The 23984-nt window shown below is 37.2% G+C and overlaps 1 protein-coding gene across 2 annotated transcripts in view; it reads right to left on the reverse strand.

The window, feature by feature from the left end:
- Positions 1-726: 726 nt before the first annotated feature.
- Positions 727-23984, reverse strand: part of LOC306862305 (syntaxin-binding protein 1) — a 32597-nt gene continuing 9339 nt past the window's right edge. Inside the window, exons 2-19 of one of the 2 annotated variants that reach the window (XM_079405049.1) lie at positions 20763-20812; positions 20375-20456; positions 19833-19909; positions 19476-19554; positions 18318-18421; positions 15863-16011; positions 15240-15324; positions 14769-14899; positions 13916-14023; positions 13629-13692; positions 13150-13215; positions 12981-13061; positions 7642-7780; positions 7437-7546; positions 7240-7341; positions 7074-7159; positions 5927-6081; positions 727-926 (exon numbers count right to left, since the gene is read on the reverse strand). In XM_079405049.1, the coding sequence (XP_079261175.1) occupies positions 844-926; positions 5927-6081; positions 7074-7159; positions 7240-7341; positions 7437-7546; positions 7642-7780; positions 12981-13061; positions 13150-13215; positions 13629-13692; positions 13916-14023; positions 14769-14899; positions 15240-15324; positions 15863-16011; positions 18318-18421; positions 19476-19554; positions 19833-19909; positions 20375-20456; positions 20763-20812 (1751 nt within the window). In that variant the 3' untranslated portion in view covers positions 727-843. Of the gene's footprint in view, positions 927-3979; positions 4140-5926; positions 6082-7073; positions 7160-7239; positions 7342-7436; positions 7547-7641; positions 7781-12980; positions 13062-13149; positions 13216-13628; positions 13693-13915; positions 14024-14768; positions 14900-15239; positions 15325-15862; positions 16012-18317; positions 18422-19475; positions 19555-19832; positions 19910-20374; positions 20457-20762; positions 20813-23984 lie in introns of those variants that run through there. The other variant, XM_079405048.1, reaches the window with a different exon arrangement.

Raw genomic sequence — 23984 nt, forward strand, 5'->3', positions numbered from 1 at the left:
TTGAGGTCTCTGTAGGAGGAGACGTGAAAAGAAAAGGAGATAGAGAGTAAACGCTCCCGGAATCAGAGGGGTGACGTCCGCTATCTATGTACAGTGTCTCTTTCACTTTTACAGCTTGAGGCTTTGATCTGTTACTCCTTTGGCCTCCTTCCTCTTCATCACTGGAGTCCCAGAAGATGCTTATTGTTTCATTTTTACACATCTGAACATGTTTTTTAGATTATTTTTTTTACTTTTTTCCAGCGTTTTAAAACATGTCAAAAGGGCCACATAGTAGCATCCATGGCATGCACATCTAAAATGAGACGACAATTAAACCCAAGCATCTAAACTGAGCAGCAGTGTAGGAAGTGATATGCATCATTTTGCCTCACTGGTCTATTTGCATACAAACCAGTGCCTCCCCCAACCACTTTTAAACCATTTAAAAAAGAAATAAAAGAAAAAACTTGTTAAATATGAAACAAACGCAAAAAGTGATCTACCATTTACGCATTCTAGCAGGTTCCATAACATACAATATTAGATTTGGTACTTTCAGGTTTTTAAATGGCAAAATTAAAACTCAGTTTGACAGTCTAATCATTTGCATCCATTGTAAAAACAGAAGAATACTTGCAATGATTCTTTTATTTCTACATTATATATATATATATTTAAATATATATACATTTATAGAATATTCTTTTTAACTTGTCACCAATCATCTATATTTTTTTTCTTTTTCTCTCAAGCAAGATGCATACACAATTTATATAGGAGCAGGTGCGATTTACAGGGCAACGGATGAAGGGAGGGAGAGGGTAACTGGGCGATGGGGTTGGGGGGAAGGAAGTTGTGATTTTAGCTTGTCTGCTCCTCGTCGGGTTTGTTCATGGTCTTGAGAGATTCCAGAAGCTGGGTGGGGCCGGTGATATGGGTCGAACCTGCGTAGATGAGCACCGAGGAGAGAAACAAAGAGAGAACACATTAAATTTATACATATACTGAGATTAACTATAAAAATGTGTTTTCAGCTGTGTATCTATAATATTATAGAAAATATATATCACTATTAATGGTAATGAATAAATATATATACACATTATATACATTTACTGTTCAAAAGTCAAAAGGGCCAGAAAGATTTTTTTTTTTTTTTTAAGAATTGTATTAATAAAGGATACATTAAATTGATCTAAAGTGAGAGTGAATACATTTATAATCTTACAAATAATGTTTGTCTTTACAAAAATGCATTCAAGAATACTGAATATATATATCATGGTTTCCACAGAAAATGTTAAGCAGTACAACCATTTCCAACTGTGATGATAATAAGAAATGTTTCTTGCACATGCAAATTAGCATATTAGAAGGATTTCTGAAGGATCATGTGACACTGAAGACTGGAATAATATATGGAGTAAATATATTAAAATAAGAAACCATTATTTAAAATAGTAATATTTCACAATATTATTTTTTTACTTTAGTATTAATCCAATAAATGCAGCCCTAGTGAGCATAAGATATTCTCAAAAACATTAAAAATCTTACCAACCCTTTTGAATGGTAGTATATGCACATATATTTATCAAGATTTTGTTTTGAATCTAAAATGATTAAAATAGCAAAATAAGGAAATATTTAAATTTGATTAGATATTTAGCTGAAGACACAATTCTAACACATCACAAATACTGTACATTCAAACTATCCAAAAGCATTTGTGCCACAGGGTCATCTAAAAAAAAAAGAAAAATCTGGGTATGCACTGATATAATATAGAATATAATATAGATTTTTGGTGCCCTGTGGAACAAATGCCTATTCTACAATATTTTTAGCAAAGCTGCATGTTCCCACTACTTGTAATGCAATAAAAAGATCAAATGATTAAAAAACGCTACTGAGTGTCGATAATGAGTGTCATATTCACTTAAAAACCAGTGAGGGTTGCCTACAGAAAGAGGCAAATGTATCTTACATTGCTGAACGAGTAGAACTGAATGTGTAGTTGCATGCTCCGCTTTGAACATACAGCTAAATTGCCTGGCTCTGACCACAGCTGATATAATCTTCTGAGCCAAGTAAATGCAAACACGCAGATTTGCTAATCAGATTCACAATGTGATTTGTAGCTCTTCAACTAGATGAGCGGGTCTAAACTAAAGAATCCATGAAAACAAACCATATTATTGTTCAATAATGGCTGGAACAGTCAAGAAGTGTTTCATGTTGCAGTATGGGTTAGGACTGGCATACTGCATATGGTGTGATCATTTACGAACACGAAAAACCAACAGAAAAAGGGGAAATCAAAAGGGATATAGCTTTAGCAGCCTGACACTTGAGTGATGGATACTTGATAGGGTTAAGCAATGATCATTCTTGTACAATGGTTTAGTCAGTAAAGGTATTTGAAAGGACACTTTGTATTACAGGACCTCATTTGTGTGCATTTGTTGGCTTATAAATGTTATCTACTCTTTATAATGCTTCGGAGAAGCTCGTAGCTGGGTTACAGGAATATTCCAGGTTCAATACAAGTTCATCTCGATCAACAGCATCTATGATTACCACAGAAAACTATTTGACTCGTCCATTTGTTTGTCCAAACCTTGACAAAATTGTGCTGTAATGCTCTTACAATGGAAGTCTATGGGGCAAGGTATTCCAAAGGGTTTAAAAGGGAAATAAAATATTGTATATAATCTTACACAGACAAGGTATACATATAATGTTTAAGTCTTATGGCTGTACTTTCAGAACTGTGCGCACTGTATTTGATTATTATTACAATGTAATGCCCCCCATAGACTTCCATTTTAAGAGCATTACTGCAAACGCGAGTTCTTCCAAATTAGTTAAAATGATTTCCTGTGGTAATTGAGAGCATGTCATAAACTTGTATTTAATCCAGAACATTCCTTTAAGAGCAAAGACAACTAATAGTCTGCTTTAAACAAATTGCAATGAGCAATTCATAACATTTAATGTAACCACAAGCATGCACAGGAATTACATTGTTGTAATATAAAGTGTTGCTAAGCTTGTTCAAAACATCCTCTATTTTTAAGTACCAGTCACGAACCACAAATTGCACTGATTGATTACCATGAGCTGTTTAATGGTATAGTAAGTTATTTTTAATGCAAAAAACAGCACCTGAGGCATAACATGAAGGTTTCTCAAAAATGGCATAGCCAGGGCCCAAACTAGTTAGTTTCAAAAATGTTAGTGTTTGGGGAAAGCGTTAGTGCTAAAGCATATCTGAAGAACACGGCTACATTTCAAGCTTTGGCATCTGCAGAAGAATTCTAAAGAAGGAAATGAGCCAGTCACTGTCTGGCGGAAGTAATTTGAACATTTATTCTTTGCAGACGGCCACTTGGTCATGTAGACGTAATGTGAAGTAGTTTGAGGAACAAGATTAAAAACAAAACCAAATTATCCTGCAATTGGCATCAATTACCTCTCCAGAGGGGGAAAAATAAAGTTAATATGAGTGATTGTCTTGGATTGTTATTCAGAAATAATCGGAATATGGTGAGTCTTAAGGGTAGATTAAATCTGCGGGAAAATGAAGCTTTAAAAATTAATGATATTTGGGAGGGCAAATGGAGGAAGCCCTTCCTCGTTGGAAGAGGAGACTCCGTTGAATTAAAAGGCGCATAGTGAGGAGAATGCAGTTTAATCCACCCAACTGAGAGGATGCGGTCAACAGGGATGGGGTCAAGACTCTTACTGCATCTGTCACTCAAAAAAGGCTCCGCCCACTGCAGTTCTGTAATAAAACATTCAGCAGATCAATATTGGCTGGTCCCAGTAGAAGGCGGAGCCTGAGTGAGACTTGCAGATCGGAGGCAGGAGCCGGACACCCATCCCTGAGGCATGGTGGCGTAGTAAAACGGTAGCGTGTGGTAACAGGAGCAAGAAAAGAAAGCCCTTGTGCTGTGGGGGTTCAGAAAGGGTTTCTTTGTTTGGCTGCCTTTACTTTGTCAGAGTGTGATTTCTCTCTCCCACCCTTCCCTCTTTCTCTCTCTCTCACTCGTCTGAGGGGTCAGGGTCCTCAAAGGACACCTTAGTGGATTCTCGGAAGTCGGGGTGCCGCAGGTCCATTAGAAATTTGGTTGGGGTGAGCGTGTGAGTAGAACCTGCGGAGGAACAAAGGTGGCTTCACGCTCAGAATGAATCTCACACCGCACCGCACCTCACGTTCTTTCACCACCGTTAATCTTTATGGGGACAAAAGAGGGTTAAATACCATTTCCACCATCTGTAGATTTTGATGTTTCAGAAATATCATCCTAGAACCCCGACAAAAAAAAAAAGATTTTTGGAAGCTCTGGGTGGACGTATGAGTAATGGAAGACTCTGTTAGGCCTCCTTCAATCAACTAAAAATATTCACTCCATGAATGTTCACAATTAGAAGTACAGCCAATTGTCCCATTGAGGCCCTTCAGATGCATTGTTCATCTCTAAAAGACCTCATGCTTGGACAAAATTGTGCAAGTCACCCAATTCCACCAATGCTCAAATTTCTTCTGGAAAACAACAGACTGATACTGTACTTTAAAATTCACTTCTAAAGGGGCGTTCCCATTGACAGTAATTTGTAGCAACAGAGTGACCAAAATTGTGTATTTTTAATGAGAACTCTCAATTCCTTTAAAGGGTTAGTTCACCCCAAAATGAAAATTCTGTCATTAATTACTCACCCTCATGTCGTTCCAAACCCGTAAGACCTTCGTTCATCTTCTGAACCCAAATTAAGATGTTTTTGATGAAATCGCTTAAAAGAAAGCGTGCGTATGCGTTGTGATACACTCTGGCGGAAGACGAAACTCGGAGAAGAATGGCTGAGTAAATTATTTTTGCTTTTTCTCGTAGGGTCAGTTGAGCCACTGATGTCACATGGACCGTTTTACTGCTGTATTTACTCAGTGTTTGGACCTGGGAACATTTCAGTTGCGTTTCTGTCTATGGAGGGTCTGTGAGCTCTCTGATTTAATCAAAAACATCTTAATTTGTGTTCTGAAGATGAGCGAACATATTATGGGTTTGGAACGACATGAGGGTGAGTAATTAATGACAGAATTTTAATTTAAAGGGATAGTTCACAAAAAATTTAAAATTGCTCACCTTCAGGCAATCCAAGATATAAATTTGTGAAATTTAGCATTACATCACTCACTCACCATTGGATCCTCTGAGGTGAATGGGTGCCGTCAAAATGAATCTAAACAGCTGGTAAAAGCATCACAATCTTCGTCGTTTTGAAAACCTCTTAATGATGGATTTGATACTTACAACCATGCAGCTTTCACTTAATGAGACATTAATTGTTTGACTGGATTATTGTGATGTCTTTATCAGCTGTTTGGACTCTCATTCTGACGGCACCCATTCATTACAGAGGTTCCATTGGTGAACAAATGATGTAATGCTAAACATCTCCAAATCTGTTCAGATAAAGAAACAAACTCATCTACATCATGGATGGTCTGAGGATAAGTACATTTTAAGCAAATTTTCATTTTTGAGTGAAGTATTCCTTTAAGAGCAGGGTGAACACCTACTCGTTTTGGCTGCCATAGGGCTTAAAAGTAAGTTTAAAAGACAATTCTAAACACAAGTGCACATCTTAAACATAAACCTTATCACACGCACACAAGACACACACACAAAAGAACTTACGAACATAGACTTATGAACACATCAGAGGCTCACGACTGCAATTTAAAAGCAGTTAAAACATGACAGGCATAAAATACCGTACAAGACAAGAGCACAAGAAAAATATACAAGACAGATTTGCCAGTCTGTTTACACATATGACAAAAACACATGTATAGATAATATAAAGATATCAATCTAAAGCTTTAAAGGGTGGTTGCTTAATTTAAAGTGACTTTTAGCAGTATCCTCTGCAGACTCACCAACGATGGCCTCCCATTTTCCATTAGCCTGTGTGACCTCATAGGCACAGCGCATCTCGCTAAAGGACGCGCCCCCAATAATGAAGACCATGATACGAGGGCCTGTACGGTACTCTCCAGGGGTTTTGTTCTTGTGCCAGTGGCCATATCGAGCACTGCCATGGAAAGAACACACAAATGCAAGTCAACTTCAAGGTGCAGTTTCTTTTTCAAACCGAAAGACTGAAAAACACTGTCATTTGAAGGTATTTGTTAGAGACTGCACTGTTTTACTCAATATCTTTCCTCACTTGGCAACTGAAGACTAGACACTACAGGCAAAAAACACATTGATTTTTATCATCTGGTTTACTCTGGTAGCCATTTACTTCCATAGTATGGAAAAATACTATGAAAATCAATGGCTACCAGCAACTTCTTACTGTAGCTACCAACATTCTTCAAAATATCTTCTTTTGTGTTCAACAGAAGAAAGAAATTCATACGAACGACTTGAGTAAATGATGGCAGAACTTTCATTTTTGGATGAGCAATACATTTGTTACAGAATGTATTCATCTTTAAGGTTAGTTAATACAAATACAACTGTCAATTAAATAATATTAACATTTTAATTATGTATAAGTAAATGTTGAAATGAACATTTAACTAAGATGAATAATTTTGTATTGTTAGTGTGTTATCTAATGTTGTTAACTAATGTTGAACCTTATTGTACAACAATAAAATTAAAATGCTAAAAATTAATGTGTTGGCTGATACACAAATTTCTATAAACATAATATATACATCATATAAGGTATTACCAGAAACAGATGATAATAAACATGTAAATAATGTATTTTTATTATAATGTTTTATTATACATTGCTCTTTTATTTAGGTATTTGTTAATAATTCTTTTTTTTTTTTTACTTATTTTATGGAACATGGTAAAAGAACCCTGAATGCTCTTATATATCGCTAATTCATTAAGTCTTCAAAATAGATGAATACTCATTTTATTCATAATTTGCTTTTTTTTTTTTTGCAGTTTAGTAAATTCCTCTTCCTGTCATTCCATTTGAACATCCTATAGGAGTGGCCAATTCAAATTCCCCATTATTTGAAAGGAAGCCTAACAATCAGATTCGGTGGGTGTGTGTACCTGACTGCAGAAGTGCTGAAGGAAGAGGACGAGCGTGTGGAGATGTACGGATAATGTTTGGTGTCCAGCTTCTCCTCGATAGCATCCTGCAACAACATTGACAAACAAAGTAAGACCACACATTTACACACAGTTGCTCAGTCAAATTCTGTAAATCAGGACTGACCTCCATGATGTCCTTGACGAGTGGGGTCCAGCGAGAAAGCTGGTAGGTCTGCTCGCTCACACGCTCCTTACGATCGAGCTTCTTGCCTCTGCGGAGAGTAGACTGCAGCATACAGAAACAAAATGGCAGGTCAGAGAAACTGCTTTAACAGCCGAGGAGACTTAATCATTGCTTGGGACGCAAATCAGACAGCGTACATCCGTGATGATTGGGACACCCAGATGAGCCATATTGGTGATGATCTCACTGTCCTCAGGAGGGATCTGGGCGTGTTGAATCAGCTTGTTAAGGTTCTCCTCTGTGATCCCTGTTTTGCAACACAGGAAGACACGTTACAAAATGGCTGATCTGGGGATTGAGAAACAAATTGAGGTATAAAATGGCTGCCAAAGACTCTCCAACCGTTCTTCAGGAAAATGTAGAGGAGGATGATGCGGATCTTGTCGTAGGTGGTGACGTTGGCGTCCAGCAAGATTGGCACGATGGCCCTCATGGGGTCTTTAATCTTTTCGCCCTCTGCGTCTGTTCCCATAGCGAGATCCTGGCGGGTGACAGAGCGCGCTTCATAAATTATGCTTAGCACACTGGAAGCAATAAAACCTAAAATGATATGATGCTTTCTGAGACCGTGGTTTGTCCTTCATTATCAGCTAGATTAATTTCATCAGAGGTGGATCCTGGTAAAGGTGATATAGACAAGTTTGTAGCGTTCTTGGCACACAGCTTTTAGAGACGTACTCCATACTCTATCGCTCATTTTGGCAGTTTCATTGCACCTGTTCGCCGCTCTGCTCACCCCCTCATTGAAAATAAATAGTGACCTAGTGGGTAACTTTTCTGAGCAGCTCCTGTGTTACACTTCCCTCCCCGCCACCACTTGCTTTGGTGGCTTTCAGCCTACACCATAGAAATAGAATGAACAGCCCATGAAAAATTTATTTTTTATCTACTAGAAGTCAAAAACGGAGGAGGGATGGATGATTATAGCACTGTTTAGTCCTATTACAGTCAAATTAATTAATCAAATTACAAAATAACATCTGAAAAAAAATGAAATCAGGATCTTTATGCCAACAATTAACAATATTATGTGTATGTATGTATATATGTGTATGTATATGTTGGACGAGGGAGAGGAATAGTTGGAATGAGGAAAAGGACTGGTTGGACCAGGGAGAGGAGTAGTTGGACCAGGACTGTCTGGTTTGGTTCAGCTACCAAATCAGACATCAAGAGACTACAGCAGACAGTCAGGACTGCTGAGAGGAATATTTGTGCCCCCCAGAGTGAGGAAAAGGGCTTTGGAAAATCACTTTGGACCCCACACACCCTGCCCACACTCTCTTTGAACTGTTGCCTTCTGGTCAGCGATACCAACCACCAGAACAGCCAGGCACGAGAACAGTTTCTTTACGCAGGCTATATTCAGCCTGAACAATTGTAAAACATTCATAATGCATTGTCCATCATAACTGGCACATTTATACAGAGAAAACCGAAAATTGTTCATTTGTGACCTGCACACTTGTAAATAACATATCTGTACATTAATTTAATTTTTTTTTAAATCACTGACAGCAATTTAATTTTACCAGTAAAGCCTTTACTGCTGCAATTGTCACTTTTCTTTAACATTCCATAAAGTACTGATGATCCTTCACTATGCTGTACACATGAATCCACTGACACACACAAAAATGAACTTGCTGGCTGAATTATTATTGTGGTTGTTGTTATATTTTTTAATGGATCTCATGTTGTATGTTCTATACAGGTCAAACTGAGACATGATAAGTAATGCAGTTTTTGTAATGCCATTAATTGTTAGCATTTTGACAGTCTCTCAATCAAGGTCAAGATGGCGCCAAGTATGGCTGCTGTGGTGTGGAACGCTCCCGTACTTTTGTTGTTTTTGTTTGTTTGTTCTGTGTTTAGTCATTCTCTTACTGTCAGTTTTACCAGAGACGAACTACTGGACATAAGGCAACACACACCGGACAATTTTTTTCCGGTTTTTGATTATTCAGACGCTTTGTTGGATGGAAAAGAGGGAAGCGCGCCGGCGCGCTGGTTAAACTCCGCGAACGCGGCTTCCGAACTGCGCTCCCAAGCATTCATCTAGCGAATCTCCGATCCCTTCCTAACAAAATGGATGAACTACTTCTCCTCACCCACACAAATAAGGACTTTTCAAACTCTGCTGCATTGTGCTTCACTGAAACCTGGCTGAGTGAAAACATCCCGGATAATATGCTTCATTTGCCGGGATATCAGCTGTTCAGATCAGACCGCATCACGGAGCTAACGGGGAAAACGAGAGGTGGTGGACTATGTTTCTACATAAATGAAGGTTGGTGTTCAGATGTAACAACTCTGAAGAAGATGTGTTCTCCTAATTTGGAGGCCTTCTTCATAAACTGTAAGCCGTTCTATTCACCCCGAGAGTTTTCCTCCTTCATTCTCGTGAATGTGTACGTGCCTCCGGACGCGTGCTTGAGCGCCGCGATGCAACAGCTGGCCGAACAAATATCTGAAACAGAGCAAAGGTACCCGGACTCTTTTTTTAATCATTCTTGGAGATTTTAATAAAGCAAATCTCTCCCGTGAACTGCCAAAATACAGACAGCACATTACATGTCCCACCAGAGACAGTAATATATTGGATCATTGTTACACAATAATTAAAGATGCATATCACTCTGTCCCACGGGCAGCTCTGGGGCTCTCTGATCACTGTTTGGTTCATCTCACACCGACCTATAGGCAAAAACTCAAATCTTCTAAGCCTGTATTAAGAACTGTTAAGAGATGGACTAATGAAGCAGAGCAAGATTTAAAAGCTTGTTTTGACCTCACTGATTGGAGTGTTTTTGAAGCCGCTGCCACCGATCTGGATTAACTCACAGAGACTGTAACATCATATATCAGTTTCTGTGAGGATATATGCATCCCCACCAGGACATTCTTATCATTCAATAATGATAAACCGTGGTTTACTGGGAAACTCAAACAGCTTCGTCAGGCCAAAGAGGATGCTTACAGAAGTGGGGATAAAATCTTGTATAACCAGGCCAGGAACAGACTAACAAATGAGATCAGAGTGGCTAAAAAGAACTACGCTGAGAAGTTGAAAAAAGAACTTTCAGCCAACGATCCGGTGTCAGTATGGACTGGTCTGAGGAACATCACCATGTACAAGACACCACCCCCACAGTCTGTGGAGAATCAACAACTGGCTGACGATCTCAATGTGTTTTACTGCAGATTTGAAAAGGCCAGACTGACACCCAGCACCCGCTCTGATCTGCACTTCACACATTCACCTTCCCCCCCTGCAACCCCCCTTACTCCCTCCCCCACCATTCTACCTGCGTTTAAAGTCTGTGTAGAGGATGTGAACCGGGTCTTCAGAAAACAGAAATCTAGGAAAGCTTCAGGACCAGACGGTATTTCACCTGCCTGTCTAAAAGTCTGTGCTGACCAATTGGCCCCCATCTTTACACAAATCTTCAACAGATCTCTGGAGCTGTGTGAAGTTCCCTGCTGCTTCAAACGCTCCACCATCATTCCCGTCCCCAAAGCCCAAAATCACTGGACTTAATGACTACAGATCTGTCGCACTCACGTCTGTGGTCATGAAGTCACTTGAGAGACTGGTCCTGGCCTACCTGAAGGACATCACTAGACCCTTGCTGGATCCTCTTCAGTTTGCCTATAGAGCAAACAGGTCTGTGGATGACGCTGTCAATATGGGACTGCATTACATCCTGCAACACCTCGACAAACCTGGGAATTATGCAAGGATCTTATTTGTGGACTTCAGCTCGGCCTTCAATACCATCATACCTGACCTTCTCTCAGACAAACTGAGACAGCTCTCTGTGCCCTCCTCCATCTGTCAGTGGATCACCAGCTTCCTGACAGACAGGCAGCAGCTAGTGAGGCTGGGAAAACTTACATCAAGGACTCTCACCATCAGCACTGGCGCCCCTCAGGGTTGCGTTCTCTCCCCACTGCTCTTCTCCCTCTACACGAATGACTGCACATCAAAGGACCCCTCTGTCAAGCTCCTGAAGTTTGCGGACGACACTACAGTCATAGGCCTCATCAAGGACGGTGACGAGTCTGCTTACAGACAGGAAGTTGAGCAGCTGGCTGTCTGGTGCAGTCTTAACAACCTGGAGCTGAACACGCTCAAAACTGTGGAGATGATAGTGGACTTCAGGAGAAACCCCCCTGCTCTCCCCCCACTCACCATCATGAACAGCACTGTGACTTCAGTAGAGTCATTCAGATTCCTGGGAACCACCATCTCCCAGGACCTGAAGTGGGACAATCACATTGACTCTATTGCGAAAAAGGCCCAGCAGAGGCTGTATTTCCTCCGCCAGCTAAGGAAGTTCAACCTGCCTCAGGAGCTGCTGAAACAGTTCTACTCTGCAATCATCGAGTCTGTCCTATGTTCTTCTATAACTGTTTGGTTTGGTTCAGCTACCAAAACAGACATCAGAAGACTACAACGGACAGTTAGGACTGCTGAGAGAATTATCGGTGCCCCTCTGCCCAGCCTCCAAGAACTTTAACCTCCAGAGTGAGGAAAAGGGCTAAGAAAGTCACTCTGGACCCCTCACACCCAGCTCACTCTCTCTTTGTACTGTTGCCCTCTGGCCGGCGCTACAGATCACTGAGCACCAGAACAGCCAGACACAAGAACAGTTTTTTCCCCCAGGCCGTATCCCACCTGAACAACACATAACACACCCCGGTACTGTACATCTGTAAATAACTCATCAAACCTTCATCTGTACATAGGACACATGCACATTCACAGTTCTGTCTATGGTCATGTCTCTTTTCTGTATATTTTTATTTTTATTACTATTGTTATTCTTAATTATTGTATATTCTCTTCATTAGTGTTCTTTATCACCTTAATTATATGTTTTCTGCACTATGTTTGTACTTTCTGTACTGGAAGCTCATAACACCAAGACAAATTCCTTGTGTGTGCAAACACACTTGGCAATAAAGCTCTTTCTGATTCTGATTCTATGCACTAGAATTGACCTCGTGTTCCTGAGTTGGATAGAAAACCAGTGCTAATGTTTTGACCGAATGACTCTATTTTGAATCGGGCTTGCTGTGTTTTGATAGAGTTAATATATGAAGAAAAAGCTATTCATCATTTTGAAATGTATAGTTTGTATTTATTTAACAAAATGTGGTTTTACCCAGAAAATTAACTATTTGGCTAACTGTGTGATGTAAGTGTGTTGCTGTGTTAAAGTACTTTTTCTAAACTCTTAAGTATTGATAAACGCTTGTTAGCAATTGAAAAAAACTGTAAAACAAAATACATTTCAAATCCCTGATTTTTGTCATCTATGGCAACAATCAACAACACTGAGTGTGATATTAAGACAACAAAATAAAATTTTAAATTTCAATAATTGGCTTTTACTTGTAATTTTATATATATATATATATATATATATATATATATATATAAAATAAATAAAATAATTTTAAGGCAAATATTTTAAGAACATTTTTAGCACTTGTTTTGAATATAATAAATATTGTATTGTACCAAAAATTGCAATCAACCTCATATTATAAATAATAATATCAGATTTTGTGAATGTTAAAATCATTGTGTGAAACATAATTAGTGAAACTCTGGTGAATACGCAATGCTTTTTCTCTTAAATTTAGCAGTGCTGTCTGTGGTGCTGTTATACCTGCTCTACACGGCACAGCTTGTCCACGGTTCCCTGGTAGTTCTTCATGCAGTCCTCGGCCAGCTGCAGATGGGTCGAGTACTAAAGGGGCAGAGATTTTAAGGGTCAATGAGGTAAATATTGCAATGTCTCATTTGGCTGACTGCACATGTGTTTGGACCTCTCTCACCTTGCTGAGCTCTTTCTGGTACTGCGGCATCTTCTTCAGCATTTGAGACAGGTCCCTCATGGTGGTCTGGAAGAAACACAGGACTTTCTCAGAAAGGAAAGCAAAACAGAGGTCAGATGCTGCGTCAAGACATGTCTCAGATCCAGTAGGCCAAATTAGGGACACCGATACGGTGCAATATAAAAGCTGTTATGGTTTGTGAGACTATACACTATTCCATAAAGTATAGTATGTCACAGCAGAAATGTGTGTGTTTATGTGTATTGGCTTGTGCTGTGTCAGTAAGTCAATCAATACTAATCCTGCTGTAGCCTCAGAGTGCTTTCACATGAGTCAGCCATCACGGTTTGGATTCGGCTGCCAGTGCAATCTCATCTGCCAGGCTATCCTCCTTCGCCCACGCTACACTATTCTCTCTGTTCTACTCCTCATTTATTCTCTCCTCCAGACCCCTCCCCCTCAGCCAGACTCCAGCGTACCTTCTCTCCAGCAGTATTCATCCGTTTACTAGCAGAAAACTCCTTCAGGGAGCGTGTCACCTCCCTGTGAGCAAAGGAAATGAGAAGGGAGGGAGAGAACAGGGATGTCACCATTTTCAGACAGAATATCACAGGAAAAACAAAGCTGAGAGGGATAGTGCACCTTCAGTTGCTGGTCCCCATTGACTTCCATAGTAGGAACAAAAAAAACACTATGCAAGTCAATGGGAACCAGCAACTGAAGGTAAACTATCTCTTTAAGGCCAAAAATGTAAGGTTTTACTCACTGTGAGACCTCAGCAATATGTTTGTGCCGTAGCGCCACCCAGAGGTCATCGTCTTCATGCAGTAGCACTTCCTTCTCACGGGAGTCTCCTATCCCACTGGTCTCGTACCTACCAGATACAAATCAAACAAATGCTTATATATTATTATATTATATGTGTTATACTCTATATAACTGTCCATGGTCAAATAATGAAAGTATTTGTTAATGATCCCTTTGTAATAATTCAGATGCATAATGCACATTTTCTGTTTTTAAATATTTAAAATATTATGTGTATTTTAATTATTTCATATTTTATTATATGATAGTACATTTATAATATCATCATCAACTTAGTAAATATTATTTTAAAAGAAATGTTTATTTATATACATTTTAAATAATTAACATATATGAATTTTTGTATTATTGTATTATATTATATTTATATAAAACAATACAATTTCATAATCTTATATAGTAAATATTATTTAAAAATAAGTTTAAACCATCCTTGGTCAAGCTAAAGTATTTGTTAATAATGATCCCTTTGAAATAATTCATATGCATAATGCACATTTTCTGTTTTTAAATAATATATATATATATATATATATATATATATGTGTATTTTAATTGTTTTATTATATTAAATTCTATTTGTATAATATCATATAATAATGAAATAAGCTCACTTTTAGTAAATATTACTTAAAAATAAAATTTATTTATATACATTTGAAATAATTTACATATTATGTTTTATTATTTTATATTGTATTATATGATATTATATTTATATAATATCATATCATAATATAAACATTTATTCCAGTAAATATTATAAAATAAGTTTAAATATATTCACTCACTTGTAGACATCATTCTCGATGGGCAGCAGGTCATATGCCATAGCCTGGAAGGTGAGCTCGTGCAGGACAGGAGAGACTGGGTCGAAACCTCGGTCCAGAATAATGAGCTGAGAGCGAGCCTTGTCTGGACCCTGCAGAGAGATTAAAAAATAAAAAACCTAAAAATCTACTATTGCTCCATGATTAGCACAAGCCATTTTCTGATTAACATGGATCCAATGCAGTGATTTGTCCACAGTAAGACCAGGACAGTGAAGATTCAATATTGGTTCCATGCTTGATTTCTTTGACAGCCCTGATATTCTGAAGTATAATTGTTGTTTTATGGGTTTAACAAAATCAAGATCTTTCCAAGAACCTGCTGAAAGCTGCTTATGTTCCCCCTGATGTACCCCTTCTTCTAGCATATTCATATGTATTAACTCCTCTCTCTCTCTCCCGGGAGTGCAGTAACTGAGATGTGCCTCTCACCTCCCCCATTGTGGGATCATCTGCCTTGTAGGCGTCCAGTTTGTCCTGAAGCAACTGAGCCAGAGTGGCGTTATCTTTATACTCCCTGTGCAGAGAAAATCAGAGTATTAGAGCAGAGAGACAGAACATGAGACAGCTCTGTTGATCCTGACGAGCAGCCACTTCCTGCAATCTGATCCAGAGATGACTGGGCATCTGTCTTCTACACTAGTTCCTGCTGTAAGTGTGTGTACAATGGATAAATATGATTGTATGATGTGAAACGGCACCGTCAGGAATAGATCAGTTATAAAATCGTGGGAAGTCGTGGCCTAATGGTTAGAGAGTTGGCCTCGTAATCCAAAGGTTGTGGGTTCGAGTCTCGGGCTGGCAGGGATTGTAGGTGGGGGGAATGAATGTCCAGCGCTCTCTCCACCATCAATAAGGCACCGAACCCCCAACTGCTCCCCGGGCGCCGCAGCATAAATGGCTGCCCACTGCTCCAGGTGTGTGTGTTAACGGTGTGTGTGTGTTCACTGCTGTGAGTGTGCACGTTGGATGGGTTAAATGCAGAGTTAAATTCCGAGTATGGGTCACCAGCATTTCACTTCACTTCAGTTCCATTATGGCTCTTCGTGCCTTACCCTCGGTATCGGACGGCAGGGTATTCCTTCAGAGTGGCACACAGTGTTGCCAGCTGCTCTGCCAACCGTTCCATCACAGAGTTCTTCAGCAGTGTCTTATGAGGGCTGTAGAAACTCTGGAAGGCATCAGGGTTGTCCAAGGAGAACACCTAAACACACATTCATACTCGTTACTGATAAAGCGATAATGTGGACAGGGAATGTGATCAGCTGGTGTTTTGCATCTGTGCCATATAGGGGTTTATCTAAAACAGTTTATTATAGTGGAGTACAACTGAGGCTAAGGCCCAATCCCATTTCTACTCTTTAGGCCATCCCTTTTCCCTCGATTCTCTTTTGGTTGGAGGGGTAGGGGAAGGGCCAGCTAGCCCTTCAAACGAAGATTTTTCAAGACCACACTACAAATGAAGGGGTATGAATTATCTCAGTGTGAACCGGCTACAGCGTCAACATGGCTGCCCGAGCGAACAAGAAGACACATAAATGTAAGCATTTCTGGCATTAATAAAGAGTTTAATGAAAAGTAATAATTTGTATGTTACATTCAATCGTGAGTTCATGTTTACAGTCATGTTATTCAAAGAAATGTTTGCCAAAAATAGCTCAAATTTGCTAATGTCATATCATTACAGACTGCAATATTTACATGACTGACCAGGGATATCACCACCATAGACATTGAGGGGGGCTAGTCCCCCCAATAATTAGATTTCGCTAAACTTTTTTTTCTCAAATACCTATTGCCAATTCGAGAGAGAGAGAGAGCGAGAGAGGGCTTCTTTGCGTCTCTCTTTGCGACGAGTGAATTTACTTCAAAAACAGCGATTTTATCCTCTCGTTGCTGGAAAATATAATGTAGCGATTCAGTATTTAAACCGTTATTAATAAAATAGAATTGGGATTGGGCCTAATTTTAAAACCATAAAAGAAATTGTGTTACTTGAAATAAACATTAAGTGAAAGAAAATAAAACCTTTTTATTTCAGTAAGTTGACAAGGCAACATCTCTCATTTTGATTTAGTTTAACTGGATGTAATAAAATAACTAAAACTGGAAATAAAAATTAATGAAAACTACATAGACAACATAGATACAAAACAAAAACTACTAAAATGACAACACAAAATGACAAAGTTTACAATTAAAATGGAATATATATATAAATATACACACACACATATATATATATATATATATATATATATATATATATATATATATATATATATATATATATATATATATATAACTATAATTTTATTTCAATTATACAAAAATAACACTGATCTAAAATAGTATATCACTATAATAGACCATGCTAGGCAGTCTCAGTGAGAAGTTGCATAGAAAAAACAAAAAACACAGAAAAAAACGAATAAATTGTAAATGGTAATAAATAATGCATCTTATATTTTCAGAATATATTTTAAAAGTTTTATTATTTGCTATTATATATAGAAGTCTCATGCTCACCAAGGATGAACTTATTTGATTAAAAATATAGTAAAAACTAATATTGTTAATTTAAAATAAGTGTTTTCTGTTTTGATATTTTAAAATGTAATTTATTCCTTTGATGTCAAAGCTGAATTTTCAGCATCATTTCAGTGTAATATGATCCTTCAGAAATAATTCTGATATGCTGATTTGTTGCTCAAGAAACATTTTTTTCCTTTGAATAGAACGTCCAAAAGAATAGCATATATTTATAAATAGAAATCTTTTGAAACATTATAAATGCCTTTACTGTCACTTTTGATGAATATAATGCATTCTTACTAAATAAAAGCATTAATTCTCTAAATTAATTTTATTCTATAAATAAAAAAATTTTTTAAGATTTTGTATGCATGTCACATGCTAAACACCTGTGACGGAATGCCACAAAATGTGTTCCCTCTTCCTGTTTCCAATCTCGTCTGAGGGATGAGCTTGGAGTTGTCTCCAGTCTGTGCTTTCATTCCTTTCCTTCCTGCCTTTGTGTTTCCTGTGGCTGAATCTCTGACTGTGTCAGGCAGTCTATAGGTCTTCACAACCACCCCTCCCCACCCCCTATCGGCACACACAGGGTCACATGACTATCCTTCTGTTCAGCAGATGGGTTCCCCTTGATGCTTGTTCCCTCTCATAACATTCTCTGATTGGCCGAGGCGCTCTGTGGATGCTGCGTCAGCCAATTACATGATGCTGAACGAGGCAGGCCTGCGAGCACTGAGCTGCAGCATCACGCCAGCAGAAACGCACTGCTCCTCTGACTCCACTGAATTAATCATAGCAGACAGCCAAAGCAGCAAGGCATTGTGGGCCAGACTGCATCCCCCCAGCCTCAGAGCTGTTCTGGAACACTCTATTTCTGCATTCACTGAGTTGTTTCTGGATCGTTCTCTATACGGATAGTCATTATTCCTATATATTTTTATCTCTCTCGTCCTCTCCCCTCCTGAAATGGCTCACCTGGGACTCATAGGGCAGGAAGGCGATGTTGATCTCATTTAGGGTTTTAATGGTTTTGGAGGCACGGCTCTTCACCACATCATTAAACAGGGGGTCCGGGCAAGCTGGAAAAAAAAAAAAAACACGGGTAGTTGACAACATTTTGAGCAGTGACAGCAGTTTATTGAAGTTTTGACAAAATATGTCACTTACACTATTTTACATAGATATAGATATAAATATCTGAAATTAAATGTAAAACAATATATCCAAAATCAGCTGCAATATTTCTGCAATAAAATCTCCAATAAAATCAGCAGTAATATTTATTGCATATTTACACTTTTATATACAAAATATTTTTTTAAATGTATATAAAATAATATATACTGTGTGTGCATATACATACACACATATACACACACACACAATTTAATGTCAAAAATATATCCAAAATTTATCAGCTGCAAAATATTATTTTATTATTCTCTCTTCTTCTCATGGATGCAGTTTAAATTTTTTGTCTATATATGTTAAGTGCACATATATAGATGTGTGTGTGTGTGTATATATATATATATATATATATATATATATATATATATATATATATATATATATATATATATATATATATATATACACACACACACACACATATACACACACACACACACACATATATATATTCACACTTTAATGTAAAAAATATGCAAAATGTATCAGCTGCAAAATGTATTGCTTATTTACACTTTTACATTTATTTTATTTTCTTCTCATGGATGCAGTTTTAATTTATGTATTAATGTTGTTCATTATTAAGTTCATTTATTTTTTTTATTTTATATATTTCCCATTTAAAATTGTATTTTATTTCCTTTTTATTTATTTTTGTAACCAAGACTTAATTGTATCAGCACATTACTTTTTGATTATCTACAAAATAATTCAGTTCATTTATATTAGTAGGAAAGCTTATTCATTCATATCTGTCATTTAATTCACTGGATCACATATCTAATGTTACATAGCATTGTGTTTAAGTAAAATTCATTAAAAACATTGTCTTGCTGATTGTTTGTGTAGTAGTCTAGTTTTGAGTGAGGTCCCATTAATACTGCAGTGTGTATTATGCTTCCAGCGCGCTTGAAGTACAGTGGAGTACCCTCAGATACTCACAGTCAGTGAAGAATACATGAGCCGCTTTATATCTCGCTGAATGGGGATCTTTGAAGTCATTGACGAGAGTCTGCACAGACTGGTAAGAGAAATACAACAAGCTTTATATAAGACTGTGTCTGTGTTTTGTGTTGTTATAGTAACCAAAATGGCCTGTAGAAATAACAAGAGTTGCAGGCTGTTTGTGTAGGCTGTGTAAATACTGTGTGTGTATATACAGTATATATGTGTTAGTGAGTGACATATGTTTAGTGTGTACAGTGTGAAGGTTCCGCCTCCACGCTGCAAAACCAAAGTCTACACTGGAGTTGTTATTTTGCTTTATTAGCATCTTCTAAAATTAGTGTGTTTGAGTACCTTCTCAGTTGGGGTGATCAGGTAAATGGCCTCCAATGAAGGGAGAGGCTCTCTTCGCTTATTAATGTCTTCAACAACTGCAGAGATAAAAGCAGAAACAGCAAGTCGGTCACAGAAGCAGCTTCTCTGATACAGGGTTATACTCATTAACCTTTTGGTTAAACAAAAATGAAATGAAATGAAATAAAATATAAATATTAGATGAAAAACATTAACTTGAAATATTTGAAATGTTGCCTTGGCAGATAACTGAAAACGAACATGTTGTAACCTATTGCTAAATTAAATTTAATGCGATTCTTTCCAAATCTGTTCTTTTGCAGACATCTCATAGACGTATGTGTGGGTTGTTGATATGAGACGTTTATTTCCATCTGGCCACCATTTTCCAGCATTTATATGACGGTATGAGGTTTAAAGATCAGTTCTGAATTGAGATTATATATTTATTGTTTTTGTGTCCCATGAGCCATAGATTTCTTGTTAGCAGCAAAGGTGAACTTTGGACTTAATTTGAGGTCAAAAACTGAGGATTGACTTACTAGTGATACCCTCTGTCATGATATCAGTCATTTTGCAGCAAGAGGACAGCATCCTCATGCTGAGCTGGTCCACAATCAAAGCCTACAGAGAAAAACAGAGAGCAGAAATAATGAGAGAGTCTCAGAAACACACATTACTGCAACAGAAAGATCCGTTGCTTATGCTAATGCAGGCAGTGTGAAAACTTATTTATTAATATGGGCACCAAAATAAATATGCATGTGGTGTGATACAGGCAGAACAGGATGGATGAAATAGTTTGGGCTTAATTATTCACACTGATTTCCTGTCTGCGGCTCAGGGACTCAATGAAAGATTAAAACTGTGGTGTGGTGACATAAGGATAGAGTGGTTGCTATGGTGATGGGGTTATTGAATTTCTCTTACCTTCCATTCTCCCTTCTTCTTCACCTTCTTGATGACATCATTCATAATCTCTGCAGGAAGAAGAGAAGAGTTTATCAAACATCTGATATTACACATTTTTGACTAGCCATATCCATGTTTAAACCACAAATACATGCTGAATTAGTGATAAATATTATTCCGGTTTAAAATAACTTTTTTCTATTTTAAAGTGTAATTTATTCCTGTGATGGTAAAGCTTAATGTTCAGCAGTCTGCTTATTGTTCTGCTCAAGAAACATTTCTCGTTATTATCAATGTTTAAAACAGCTGTGCTGCTTAATATTTTTATGGAAACTGATACAGGATTCTTTGGTCAATAGAATGGCATTTAATTGAAATGTAACATTTATAAATCCTTTTTTTTTTTTCATTTTTGATCAACTTAATCATCCTTGCAAAAAAAAAAAAAAAAAAGGTACTGTATGTATTTTAGATTTAGTGTAAATAGCTGTTGCCTTAATTTAATTGTTCTTTGACTGTTTAGAGCCGCTCTAGATTCATCACAGGACATAAAATCATTATACAATTAAGGGCTGCATGTGTGCCTGAATCACACACACCGAAACACTGCATTACATTTGACAGGAACCAGCTTGTTTGGTGATTTATAAATGATGTTAATAGCTACTGATGTGTAGCAGGCAGATAAATATCTTACACAATCAAAAATATGAAGGTATTGGACCTGACACAATGTATATCTCTCTCCATCACTCCCTTTATCATCACACACACACCTGCTCTATTGCCATGCAAAGCCTCTAGCATTGTCGCGTGTGTGTGTGTGTGTGCGTGCGTGTGCCCGTTCTGTCCCCATCACACCTGAGCCTGACTGTGCCTGCTGGTCCTTTACTAAAATGGATTATCTCTCCTTCTTTTGCTTTCTATCTCTCTCTCACTTTTCTACAGCAGAGATTTTTTGGCATGTTACATCAAAATTCATTGACATGCCTCTCAATAAACGGACACTCTGACTGACTGCTGAAAAAGAATCACATTCATGAAATCCAGTTCATCTGGTCACGCAGGTCATTTTAACGCTGTGATAAGGAATGTAACTCCAGGTGGGCGGGACTCGTTCTTGAAACATTACCCCAATCACAGAAATAAAGTCACATCGGGGAAAGTAGCAGTTGTGATACACAGTATAAAATCACAAATACAAGAAAAAAGTCAAATGTGAGATATTAAGTTAGATTGCCAGAAATAAAATGGCAGTTATGTGAAGAAAAAAAAGCAGCAATTATGAAATGGTCAATACTAGAAAAAAAAAAAATATTGTGAAATACAGTCACAATTATGTGAAAAAAACATTGATTATGAAATATAATGTGACAATTATGAGAAAAAGCAGCAATTGTGAGATATAAAGTTGCAATAAGAAAAAATGCCATTTGTGAAATGTAAAGTCAGATTGGGAGATATAAAATCCCAATTATGAGGAAAAAAATTCTAGTTGTGAAATAAAATCAGATATAAAAAGCGTCAAAAGTAAGTTAGTCACACTATGAGATTACTCGCAATTACTAGAAAAAAAACATCAGGTGTGGTATATAAAATATGTAAAATTATGAGTAAAAAGCAGATATTATGAGATATAAAGTCATAATTCCGAAAACAAAAATGCCAATTGTGAGCTATATAGTCGCAATTCTGTGAAAAAGTGTTGATTATAACATAAAATGACAATTATGAGAAAAAGCTGGTATCGTAAGATATAAAAAGTCACAATTACAAGAAAAAAGACCAATTGTGAGATATAATGTCAAAATTATAAGGATAAAAAAGCCAATTGCCAGATATAAAAGTGGCAATTATGAGGAAAAAAAAGGCAATTGTGAAAAAAAGTCGTAATTACTAGTAAAAGTAAAAAAAAATTAGTTGTTTATTTATTTTTATTAGTCCTATTGTGTTTGTTTGCTTTCTTTCCCCATTATATTATGCTAATGAAGTGTTATGCTGATGCTCCACATAAAAATGAAAGCCATAATGCTCTGTATTTACAAAAAGGGAACTTATTCAGTATGCACCGTTCCCTGTAAAGTGCATTTGTCGCAGATTGGGAAGCTGAGGCGCTATCAGATGTGAAACAGAGACAGCGTTTGCTATGGCAGCAAATTGAATCAGTTTATCTTCAGAATCTCCCTCTGTTCAGATGCCATGATTGAGCTGCTTACAGACAATGTTAAATGAACATCGCCGATCGTTGAGAATTGAATCTATGTAGAATCTCCTTCTGTAACTACTTTTTCTGCTCTGTGGCTGATCTCTCTTACTCTGATGTAAATAATCCCATCATGTAGGGATTGGGCGGAGGCGACCATGTTTGTGTGTTGGGTCCAATATTAGCATGATTGCAATGCTAGCCATCTGGTTGTAGTGTCAGAATAAAGGCGCTCAGGGTGATTTTGTGGTTTTGACATTTGTGCCGGAGCAGTGATACAGAGTTAAGCTCCTCTGTGGATGAAAACACTGAATCCTGGCTGAGTCCAGATGGATTATGGGTGTTTAAACACGAAGCATGCTTTAGTGAATGTGAAGAGATTAGCAGGCTGTTTAGCTAACAGGAGATTTAGTATTGATTCCAATAGCAATTTATGTGAATGAAGGCCAAAGCTAATCAAACTGAGAGCAAAGCGATCTGATAAAGCGAGCCAATCAAAACATGTTTGTCAAATTTCTGACATGTTGGAAAGGAGAATGTTTTTTTTAAAATCAAAAACAAATAAGTATGACTTCACTTAAAAAGCCAAGCTTAAAAAGCATCAGTTACAAGCAAAACCTACCAAAAAAAAATTATATATATATATCTATATATATCTACAATATATATCTACAATATATATATATATATATATATATATATATATATATATATATATATATATATATATATATATATATATATATATATATATTAAAGCTCATTCAAAATATTACAAAGTGCTATGTGGTATATAAAATACCAGGTACTAAATCTTATATAGTATATAAATAAGAAAATGACAAAAGTGCAAAACTAAATCTAAACTAAAATGAAATAAAAACTGAAGATATATTTTTTAAAAAAAAAGTTAATTCATAATATTACAAAGTGCTATGTGGTATATAAAATACCAGGTACTGAATCTTACAATAGTATATAAATAATACTAAAATGACACTGCCTTTGACAAGGCTGTCAAAAGATTTAAAAAAATT

Source organism: Barbus barbus, assembly GCF_936440315.1.
Source record: "Barbus barbus genome assembly, chromosome: 43".
NCBI classification, from domain to species: Eukaryota; Metazoa; Chordata; class Actinopteri; order Cypriniformes; family Cyprinidae; genus Barbus; species Barbus barbus.